Here is a 12426-nt window from a genome sequence, read left to right as displayed (position 1 = left end):
GCTCATCTGACTGGAGGAAGAAGAAGAAGAGAGAAAAAGTGAAAGGAAAGCAGAGAGAAAAAAGAGACAGATGGAGAAAACGAAAGAGCAAGGAAGAGACAGAAAATAAGTGATAGAGAGAGGGGGAGAAAGACACCCTGAGGAGGAAACTAGAGACGTGTCAGAACCGAGCGAAAGCAAGCATAAAGACCTCACTGACAGCAACCCTGAAAGGGGCATTGTGTAGCAAGGGCTGACCTCACCATCTCCGAGCCATGTGGTTGGCCGTACAAAATTACAGCCGTGACAGAGGAGCCGGCTATTGTTTTTAATGGCTAACTGCAGTTTCAGTAACAAGTTTTAAGACCAAATCTCAAGATAATCACCACAGAAACGGTCAACAAAGATCTGATGGGTGTAGCTGGCCGACGCAGCTCAAATCTCTTCGTTTGGCTTTTCCCAAAAGGAAAAGTTGATTGAGGAAATGTGGAATGGTGTGCAGTCCCTTTTCATTTATGATGTCATCCAGGAAAAAGCAACCGTGCGTTTCAACAAGACCTGTGTTATTTTAGTGATTAGCCTGATTATTCCTGTACTTTCCTTCGGCCAAAAGGGGCTTCACAGAGTACAGCTCAAATCATTGTGGTATGAAGTCATTTATTTAATAAGGATTGTCAATAGAGTAAAATATTAACTTTCCAACTACTGCAAAATTTCTATCACTTTTTGTTTCCACTAAAAATACAATGTTGCCAGAAAAATACACCATGAGGAGTTAAATTTTGTGTATTTGAATTGTCATGTACTGTATGTATTAAACGCTTCATCTTCAATCATAACTATTACTGTAAAAATCATTCCAGGAAAACTCTGGGAAGGTATTTGAGGATTCATTCCCATTTCCTCTCTGCAGTGGAAAGCGTGATAAAAGGCCAATGATGCAGGGACGCATCACCATTGGACACATCCTGTTATTATCGCTGAGTCATTATTGATATTACATCCATCTCCTGTCAGCTGTTTTGTATAAATCAACTTGCTTCTCAAAAAAGGATGGTCAACCGGACGGTCATATTAAAATGTTGACATGGTGTAAAGTTCCCTGCCGGCCTCTGACAATGTACTTACAGTGTCTTTACTTGCATTGGTTATAAAAATGATTTCAACAGTACTGACATATTTAGGTTTACATACTCTACAGATGTCACAGGTCTGTCTTTTGAATATAAATCTGTCATCAGCAGGAGACTTGAAAAGTGGTTGTAAAAATGTTTGCAGTTTGTTTCTTCACTGAGAACAGAGACCAAGCTCAGATTTGTGACATTTACAATTGATTTCAACAAAGTCAGGTTTTTATGGCAGGAAAAAACAAATCAAAACAAATACATTTCTCAAAACTCTCTTGCAGCATGATCCACTTCTGTTGTCCGTTGTATGCTAAGTGTGTTTAAAGCACACATATTTATGCCAGGATATGGCTAATTACACTGTTTTTGTCTCAGTCCTCTCACGTGATCCTGCTGAGCTTGTGATCAGTAACATCGTGCCCCTGCTGAGCAAACTATAAACTTTTCACAACGCTATTTCAAGTATGCAAGGGGGTGAGCGTTTCATATTCAAAAATAGATTTTGGGTGAAATATCACTTTAAACTGTTATAGTTCTGTAAGTAATGTATATTCAGGGTCAGATGGTATAATTCACACTGGCCCGGATCAGACAGAGCACTTTTTATCAGCTTGAGGCGGCTTTTTGTAATCGTTTTCAATGAGTGAAGCTTTTTGCTCGCTGCTTTTGTGTTGCTGAGCGCCTCACGTTTTTGCAGGAGTGCCCTGAACGCCTCAAGTTGAAAAAACTTCAAGTCAGAGCAGAAAAACACCTGACATCATTTGCGTTTTTTCCTCCGTTTCCCAATCAGATGAATTGAGATGCGGGCCTTCTGTGGCGGTGACAACAACAAGTGGAGATAACAATCATGAGAGACAAACAAGTGGTGGCAACTGTAGTTACCATGATGAAATACAATCTAAAAAAAAATTAAAAAGATACAGATCTGTGAGTTTATTTCACAGCAAAAATAACAGTTAGGCTGAGGACAGGTGATTTGGTGGTTGTCTAGCAGCTCTTCTTTTTTTGAATTGTAAGCTTCAACAAAAAAAGGCAGTGCGGTGCGCCACACATCTTGCTACCTGCAAAAAGCGCTCTGTCTGATCGGGGCCTTTCACGGTTCATCTAAAATATGGTCCAGGTGCAGAGGCTTTCTATACAGGAACTCACTTTAAAATGAGGTAACTGTAAATCAAGAACCATTTACAGGCAGATTTAGTATTTCCTTCTAACACCTACACTGTGTATAATCTGATGGGATTTACAGTTCAGTCCGTCAGCACCATAAATTTACAAGACACCAATGCCCTGTAAACAGATTAATACAGAGGATAAGTAACACAGGGAGCTACAGTAAATGGTCCCATGGCAGTGGTTTAGACAGAGATTAAATATCTGATAGAGGAAAGAGACAGAGAGACAGAGAGAGACAGAGAGAGAGAGAGAGACCTTGCTGACATTGACGATTGCAGTGAGATGAGAACAAAGACACAGAGAGAAACAGAGACGTAGACTTAACTTACAGATACTGAAGAACTGGGTGCATTGGTGCAGTATCCAGAAGAGGGAACAGACGCCACAGACCACCTTCGGCCATCCGCTCTGCATAAACAAAATAGTAACAGACATCTCATTGGTTATCTACTCATCGTTTACGTCACCTACACATCCTGTTGACTCCAATCTTCAAAAGCTTTTTTTACACCTGCAAAATCTCAACTCAATAAAACATTTTACCATGCAAGGCCAAGAGAGATAACTGATCTGATGCTTGAAACTGTGCAGATGAAAAGAAGAAACACCAGTTTCTCATTTTCTTACCTCTCAGTGCGGGCCAGTTGGCTACCCAGATGCGAAAAAAGGAGAAGATGCGAACGGAGCAGGAGGGAGGTGAAGAAGAGGAGGGGCAGGCGGAGACACAAAAGTGAGAAAGGAAATAAACACTGTTTAATGATAGTGACAGAGAAAGTCTGGCTGTCATAGTCATAGTCCTGTTTGTCTGTCACGGCACGCAGCCAGTGGCGGTCTGCTGCTGAACACCTGCCAAGTTGCTATCATACTGCAGCACTGAGACCCACAGACATTTAGTTCGTGACTCATTATAGTAACACACACACAAACAGAACACACATACACAGTGCCTACAGTTACACTATGCAACACACGACCAGACCTGCAACAAACAGAAACCACAACCTTTATGTGTAAAATTTCCACTTATGACAGTACACCACCCCCCCCGCCCCCCCCCCAATCTGTGATGAAAAATGATGGTCATATGTTTTCTTGCTGAAACCAGCTCTTGGGGGAATTTGTAGCTAAATCAAAGGGTGACACAAAGAAATGTGATGGTTCTGCTCTGAGTGTGATTTAGGATTAGTGAGGTGTATTATATACGTGTGTGTTTTCTCATCTGGTTGGGATATGTATGCCACCCTCTATCTGTTATTAAACTGATACTAGGCTCTTGTATTAAGGTCCTGCAAGGCTTAAGGGGATAGAGGCTAAGATTAAAAACAAGGCTTTAAATCAGTGTTTGAATAAATGCCTGGGGTATAAAAGGAAAAGAATCTATTAGGGGCCGGTGCGTTGGCAGTACTCACACCCCAAGGTTAAAAACAAGCATCTTTAATGGTGAAGAGGGAGCTGCAGCTAAACGATTATGCCCACCCCTTGGGCACGGCTCCTTATCTCGTTATTCCCTCATTTGCATTTAAAAAACTTTTTCTTTTTTTTTTTTTTTAATTTTTATCCCTTTCGCCTGAATGCCAACTATTGTGTGTCTGGCTATTCCATGTTTACATGACAAAATAATTGCACAAACAGCAGGGCTATACAGCTTGTGTGAATAACAAATAAACCCAGCGGAGCTCTCGAAAGTGCAGTCACAGCATCTGTCTCCGCGCTGGCAGCTTAAAAAGTCTCAATAAATTTAGATGAGTCATGCAGGCTCGTGTGAGGTGATTCTATCAGGAGACATCCCCTCTCTATCCTTGAGCTTATGGTGCAATATGCCATACTGCACTGCAACATAAAATGCTAATTCACAACACATGATATTTGGAGATAAGTGGCATATACATTTAAAACTACAGAAGCAGCATATTCTAAACACTTGTATGTATACTGTTTTGCCTACAATCTCCTTGCTAGCCAGTCAATAACACACTATTTTTTACTGCTGGATGAGGATGCCAGTTCCTCTAAAATTCCACTGAGTTGTAAGAAGCGTGATAAGAGGGCAAGCCCTGCAATTCTGCCCATAATCACAACAGCCCTGAGTAATGACTGTGTGCACCAACTCAATGTCTTAATTGGCTTGACAAACGCCAAGACCCATGTCCAGCAAGTGGCCCTGGGGCCTTTCAGCTGGTTGGACTTGCTTCTCCATTGCCTCATTTCTACTAAAGGGGCAAAAGGGAACAAGTCAGGGCATGCTCATTATTCATGCTACTCAGTTTTCTCCACAAAACCAAGTTTCTTAGGTTATTTTGCATGTTTTTTTTTTTTTTTTTTTGGAGGCTACAGCTTGAAATAAGTGAACAAAGGTGATGCTCTGTTTAATTCCACATGAGTTCATATTGGCTTGGTCTGGCATTTACTAGCCCTGCTGGAAAAAAAAGTCACTAATGAAGCAGCTTGGCTTTCTCTACCTCTCACTGCAGGTTCTTGTTACTACTGTTAAATGAATCATGAACGGAAAAGTCAATTCGTATTTCCACTAGCTTTTATTTCTTCATGTTTTGAACTGCAAATGTCAGATCACATCTTTGCAGGAAGAAAGACGGACCTAAATTAATGTTAAGATGTATATAATCTGCCGGGTTTTGGAGTTTTATCAGTTACACTTTTTTCCAGTGTAAGTATTAGGGAAAATACTACTGTAGTAATGTTGAAGAACTAGTCTACCTTAGACCACATCCATATTAAAAAACATCTAAGTTCGTTCTTACCTGCGGGCAAACTGGAAGTTGGCAGAGGTGCTGGCAGAGACATTTCTGGGGCTTTCTGAAGGGCTGCTGCCAGCTGAAGAAACACGCAATCAGTTACAAACATTGGAAAATCAGGAAAGTACCGTATCTATATGACTGTTAATGTGTTAAATTATTTCCTTGTTTTACTTGATCAGTTTATAGTAAAAGGCATACAGAGGATAATGAGGCCTTTTCCCGGCTTAATCAAAGAATCTCAGTCCTGCAGACAGCAAGGACTCCTGTTGTTGATCACAACACACCACATACTCATGAAAGGTTCACTAAAGGGTTTCTATGCCAGCCCCTGAGGGCAAGGCACTGCCACATCCTGAGCTACTTTAAAAAATGGGTTTTGAGAATGAATGAGTCTCCATATGGCAATTCAGGCAGCTGGATGAAGGAATGGCTAGCCTAGAGGAAGCTAGATGAAAAATATCTTAAAAAACAAACACTGAAGAGGACAAATATTAAATGTCTTATGCACTATACTGTGGGCACATTATGTTCCAACGGCAAGAAAACCTTAATCATAACACCAGAGGGAAATCAGTGCAAGTCTTGTGACTTACAGCATCAAAACAAACAACTCTGAAGGCACATATACGAGACAGAAAGCTAAAGTAGTGGTCTGCTGCTACAGATGAACCCCTTCATCTCATCAGTCCATCTTTACCCACTTGTCTGTTTTCCATGTGATCATAGCTATGTGCAGTATGTCTAATTAGCCTCCAGTCAAGTTGCCAAACAGTATCACACGCTGAGCTGAGCAGACACGCAACTAAAAAACAACACACAAGTACCTGTGGCCAATGGGAGAGGCGAAAGCGGTCGTGAGAGTGTGGGCGACGGGGTACCGACCGCCAAACTCCTTCTCTTGTTGTTACGGGAACTGTGAGAGGAGGAAAACAAACAGGAGAGAGAAAAAACATTTGCTTATGTAATGCAATTACAAACATTATCAGTGTGTTATCAGTGCAGTAAACAGTACAGTAAATAAAAATAAAGGTCAACCTATGAAACTCGGCCTGTTGATCATGATAAAGAAGGCAACTGTAACGACACTGGTAACGGTGTTTATATGTACACATACATGCATAGATACAAACATGTGTGTATGTAAATATAAAGAACACACACAGTCACGAAGAAAGCAGTTACTGTATATAACTTTGAGTTAATGTTTGGAGAATATCACTTTTCTTGTGTTCTCATAATCTGCGTGTGTGCTTTTGAGTACAGAAGATACTAAAATAATGAAAACACCTGAATAAATGGGTATCTAGAACATAATGAAGACTTATGCTCTGTCTTCTATTTCCATACCTAGTTCTGAGCTGTGTGAACTATGTCATAGGGAATATTTCTTGTGATATCTCTTGTGTCTGGAAGTACTTTCATGTGAAACTATGAAAAACATCTGGAAGTATGACTTCTTGTACCCCTGAGAGCACCTGATCCTATAAAATAGCCTACATCAATATATATTCAAAGAAATCACTGGACCCAATGACTCCTATGACATAACTGTGCTCACCATAACACACTGTCTATACTGTTACAGACCCCGCACTATGGACGAACAGGATCTTTATCCACACATAAATAAGTTTAGTGCATCTAACTTTGGATGCAAACTTTTAACTTATAAAGCGACCTTTTACAGCTTTTATATTTGAAACTTATTGTTTGTATTGTCTTGATTTAAAACATATGTCTTTCTGATCTGCTGCTTGACTTCATTTGAAACCAGCCTTTGCCTTTTCTGGTACCATTTTATTCAAACTGTTTCTATATTTTAATATAGTTTACCAGACTGTGACAGTGCAGTATTTCTGATAAATGCAAAAACAGTTGACCACAAGCTATTGTGGTGGAAGTGGAAACTAGCAGAGCTCTTTTAGGGCTGACAGGTACTACTAATATAATTTCTCTTAGAATGACTTGCCCACACAGACGCCAGTGTGATGTGATTAAGCATTGTGATGCTGTTACTTTTACATTCACATTATTTTGTCCACTTCCTGGATGTTTTTGTGGTACCTGTGTATACCTGGCGCTCATTTTATAATATAATTAGGGCTCCTGTTTAGTTTGTTTTTGCATTCCCAAAAGAAGCCGGGTGTAATCCTATCAACTCTCTGTTTCATCCTGGAGATGTCGATGGCATCTCCCTTTCTCTCTGGCAGTGACCTAAAATAACTGAGGGGCTGAGACGACAACAGAACCTGACATTTCTGGGTCGATGCTGAGGCAGATTCACACAGCTGTATGGCCCCCCAAACCAAAAAGACTAAAACTGGCAAGAGACGGCGCAGCAACAGAGAGAAGAGAGAGCCAATACATGCTTGACTTTTGCTTGAAAGCATCTATGAAAATGCTCCAACCACAGAATGACATTCTTGAGTGTGCACCATTTTACTCTTATCAGAGGAAAATAAATAAACAAACACCCTTTTTTCCAGTGGCCAAAAAAAAAAAATTACATGAAAGCATCACCGTATCGCACCATGACCATGTGAGGGTTTTATCAACAGTTAGGAGTGATAAGGCTACTCATATTTTGGACTAACAATAGTGGCTTGTAAGGACTTTGCAGGCAGCCATGTAGCATGATGAATATGGGCCACAGCCACGCAGGACTGCATGTTTCACATGTCTGCTGATGGTGAGGAGCTGCATTTACTCACTGAGCTCCATTCAAAGCCATGTTGTGTTTAAGTGGGTAACATGACTGGTGCATAAGCCCAACCTATATAGAAAAAGTGCCTATGGTAGCAGGGAAAACTAGATTATATGGATTTATAAGATGAGGGTATAGGTTTTCTTCCAGGATTTCACTCATCAGTAATGGAGCTTGTATTATATGCCCTTGACTAAAAGCTGCTTCAACAAATGCACACTGCACCAGCAAAAATACACTTCATTATAGAAATATTGTGGTTATGACGGGAGATAAACACGCCATTAACTATGATAAGATAACTATGAACTCCCCGAGTACCAATGACATAGGGCATGAAAGGCAAAATATACTGCTCTACTTTGGGAGAGCTGATTTAATTTATCTCACAGATAAAAACCACGTCTACAACAGTACAGTCCCACTAACCACATCAGTGTATCGATCAGCACTGGGACTTTGTGTCGCTTTATGCGACAGCTGGCAGCAGACAATGCAGTCTGCCCACACACAAACACCATACACACACTCACACACACACACCATACACACACACACACAACAGTCTACAATGGCCACGTTTCTCTGTCGGAAACAAAAACTAGGGCGGATGTAACCGACATATACAGTGTCGTACTGTAGACTATCACAGACACCACAACAGCATTATCAATCTGAGCTATACGCTGATAATGTTAGCAAACACAGTAGGGGTTACGTTTGCGTGCTGGTGAATCAAATAGCTCAACATAAACGTTCAACAAATTGCTGTTTGTCACACACTGAATGGCACAGCTCAGCAGGGAGCAGATGACAACTACAAGCAGAGCAGACGTTTTCCCTTTGCGGCAATTATGTCAACTATATAGCTCTGTCTATACCTCCACATAGCTAGTCTGCTGTTAAAAAAGAAAAAAAAAACAGGCTGCGTTGTCTTTACCTTTTTGATCTTTTCATCATGGCCCCAGTCACAAAACTAGTTTTGTAGCTCGGCAACACAGTCCAATAATAATTTTGATCAGACATGGTGGCGACCGATAAAGCCAACCCAGATACTATGAGAAATGTCCTCTAAAGTGGGGGCATCATGTTGAACATCATGTTGAACCGTCTCTCCGGCCGAGTTGTTTTTACTGGTGGCAGTTAGCTAGGCCAGTACGCAGTGTCCAACGGCAGAAACTCCGTTCAGCTTCGGTACAAACTGACCCCGGACCCGCGGCACGGCAGCTCGGTGGAGATGAGCGACTTCTACGGCCATGTCCGCTCTGTTTCCTCTCCCTGCTACCAGCAATATTTCCGAAGCAGCCTGTCCTCAGCTGGATGCGACATTATCGAGTGATATCTTCGCCAAAATATTATAGAGTGATACAAACTTTCCAGCTACTGCACCGACGCACAGCGCAGCCGCGGCAGCTCGCGCCGGAGGGAGGAGAAACTAATGGTGCCTTCAAGCGCTGTTGGAAATATTGAGATACCAAGTGGAAGACAAATGCACCACCCCGGAAGAAAAAAGACTGAGGAACTATGTATTTTAATATCGGGATTCAAACATCAGACATAGGCTATGTCTACAGATCAGTTTACATATTGAAATATATAGTATATATTTAAAAACAATGATAGTAAAAACGAGCACAGAAAGTCGTATCTAGGCTACAATTTTGAGTCATGGGGTTTACGAGTAGTCCGTGATGTTGCATTTAGTCATCAGGGAATATTGAGCCCCTCATGTGATTTCCATGCATTTCAAGGACTGTACAGTACATACAGTAGTACATAGTAGGTATATAATGAAGATGTAGATGTAATAGTACATGTGTTCAAAGTAACTGTTTTGTTCACTTTTAAAACCCAGCTGGTACCACTGTGATTAAACTAAAGTGAACAGTTTCATAAAGTAAGGCTATGGTGTATAATCATTTACACATGAGATACTTAATAGGCTATTTCAATAATAATATACACAATATGTAGGCTATATTAGGCTATGTACATTTGTTTGGGAATGCCTGCTTGTGTCAAAGTGTACATGATGCGTATTCCTTTTTGTTTAGCTAAATTACTACAAATAGAGGCCCACGGCTTATTTTGTCCCCTGGTGAGTTCATCCAGCCCTGATAGGCTATCACACCATTTAAAATACACCACAGAGAAATACCAGCAAAGCAATGAGATCACTAAACTTTAACACAGACACACTACAGATCCATGACAAAATAATACAAGTGCTTTGTCTCTAGAGACAAAGCATGGGTGCAACACCAGAAAAAACATGGATTTTACCCCACAGTAAAATTAAAATGTCCTTGTTTGTCTCAAACACCTTGACTGTGGGTGGAGTTTGTGGGTGAGCAGCACAAACCTTTTTTTTTTATCTCTTTAAAGTTTATAAAATATACAGTATCATCTGTGTTCTGTATTGGGCTTATCTGATTTTGCTTCTGACTCACAGACTTGGTGAAACTAACCTGGCTTAATTGCTCCTCTAAAGACAGGGGAAAGTCCCTGAACAGGTTAGAATGAAGAGATTGATGTTGTTCTGAGTAGGGCGGCTCCTGTTTGAGCAGCAAATTCACAAGCAAGTTCCGTCATACTGTTCACATGTGTCTCTTCTCTATTGACAAAACTTGATACAAAATGTAACTACTGAGTAAAGTTCCTTTTAATCATCAACCAATTTCTTCTGAAACCTGGACAAGGAAATTATCATAAGAAATAAACATCACCACCACATAGTTACCTGCAAGGGTTTGCTTGGGTGAAAAAAATAATCACATGGACACCAGATTATTAATTCTGGTGTAGCAAAATGAGACAGGATTCAGACATTCAACAAATATCAATTAATATTCATAATGAGCAAAGCTTCTTTTGCAATAAGGGAGGGGCGACCTATTAATTCTCTTGATAATGAAGAGCTGGCCTGCATACAGTAACTCTTCTCCCTTCTGTAATTTCATCAGAGGTGTTCCCACGTTATCTCTATCTCTGCTCTGCCATTCCAAGTTTACATAAAACCTGTCTGAGCGGTGAGACTGCTCTGCCTCTCAGGCAATCCTCGTGAAATGGCTCTCAGGAGAGAGCCAGGTAAACATATACTGCTGTGAAATACGGCACGCATCCACAACAACAATAAAGCTGACAAGTGACAGGCACCAGGCTGGTCTGGTTTGAGGAAGAGGAGGGCTGGCAAAATGAGACAGAGACAGACAGAGAGTGACAATACTTACACATTTCCCCTACGTGGAAGACTCAGTTCTTTCTAGAGAGGAAGAGATGGAAAAGATTACATAAGAATAATCTGTGAAAGAAAAAACATATATCGTTTTTTCCATGTTTTTATGGTAACAAGCAGATCACAGTTACCGTATTGCTGTTTGAGCAAAGGGCTTCTTCACAAATTACCCTTTCCTTCTCAGGGGACAGTTTTCATGTTGAACATTTTTGTATTTTTTCATGGTTATGAAATACAAGTAACAAATGAGACTGATTCCCAATAATGAACCAGAAGGGACATATAAATCATTGTTTTAACAGGCAAAAAAGCTACAGATGAATTTTCCTACATGCCTTGCCTCTGTTACTCCCACTTCTCTTCAGCTCAGTGCAGTGTAAATATCATTAGTTGCAGTATGGCCTAGTTTCTTGCATGACAAATGGGTCTTCCAGTCATTCAATAGTGAGGATACAAATCCTTGCTGGCCCCATGGCTACTGCGTTTGAGCTCAGGCAACCGAAAAACTACCCTTACCATTCAGGGTTTGAAGCACAGTGAAGGATGGCATCCTGCTAGACTGCCCGAGCTTGTGCAAAAAATCATTTTAAGGCTTCATCCCCTGATATACTGATATTTCTTTAACATGTGTTCACCTCAAAAAGTGAGTAATATTACAGCTACATTAAAAAACAAAGTGAGTAAACATATAAACAAGGAAGTCAGGTATTATTGAATAAATTAAGCGAGAGCTGCATGTTTACATGTTTAAAGTAAAACAGAAAAACAGATATCAATATGTGGGACAACAATATGAATTTATAATGTTATGCCTTTTTTTTTTTTGCTGGAGCCTGAAAGCAAACCTAAATCATTTCACCATAATCATCATATTCATTATTTATAATAACCTGGCTGCACTTGAATCTAAATTGCAGATGAATGTAAGAAAAGAAGCCAATTACTGTAAATGAATGGGAACACCCAATTTGGACATGTGAGTCTCTCAACATCACCTCTTCCATAAAAGACCAGAGGTAGACAATGCATCTTAATTTATGCTTTAAATATACACATGAATGAACTAGTGGAGAAGGGGGGAAAAATCACTTCATTATTCCCATTCTGGACATTCCTGAGTAATAAATATGACACCCAGGAGAAGATTAAAGGGATGTTTCTGCCAATCATCCAGTAACCCTTGGGTTTTGTGCTCCTATCACCAAGGCAACCAGATTTACCAAAGCACCAGCGAGGTGCTCCAGAAACAACACAGATGATAGTGAGATCTGTTCTGGTTTACAGACCTCACATTCATAAACTGCATCACAGTTATGTCCTAATTCCCACTCATGATAATGTCTGTAATAATGAACACCAGAACATGATGATCAATAGAGGTATTTCCAGACGACATCACATAGAGGAATAAAGCATTTATATGATTTGCTTTAATAGAAAAAACAGGAGCGG

The 12426-nt window shown here is 40.4% G+C and overlaps 1 protein-coding gene across 2 annotated transcripts in view; it reads right to left on the bottom strand.

The window, feature by feature from the left end:
- Positions 1-9158, bottom strand: part of mast3a (microtubule associated serine/threonine kinase 3a) — a 28758-nt gene extending 19600 nt beyond the window's left edge. The window contains exons 1-5 of one of the 2 annotated variants that reach the window (XM_042428619.1): positions 8680-9158; positions 5860-5948; positions 5039-5111; positions 2907-2927; positions 2609-2687 (exon numbers count right to left, since the gene is read on the bottom strand). In XM_042428619.1, the coding sequence (XP_042284553.1) occupies positions 2609-2687; positions 2907-2927; positions 5039-5111; positions 5860-5948; positions 8680-8765 (348 nt within the window). In that variant the 5' untranslated portion in view covers positions 8766-9158. The remainder of the gene's footprint in view (positions 1-2608; positions 2688-2906; positions 2928-5038; positions 5112-5859; positions 5949-8679) is intronic. The other variant, XM_042428620.1, reaches the window with a different exon arrangement.
- Between the last annotated feature and the right edge of the window lie 3268 nt (positions 9159-12426).

Source organism: Thunnus maccoyii, chromosome 12 (assembly GCF_910596095.1).
Source record: "Thunnus maccoyii chromosome 12, fThuMac1.1, whole genome shotgun sequence".
Taxonomy (NCBI): domain Eukaryota; kingdom Metazoa; phylum Chordata; class Actinopteri; order Scombriformes; family Scombridae; genus Thunnus; species Thunnus maccoyii.
The sequence above is the reverse complement of the archived record's forward strand: the minus strand, read 5'-3'. Positions and strand labels throughout refer to the sequence as shown.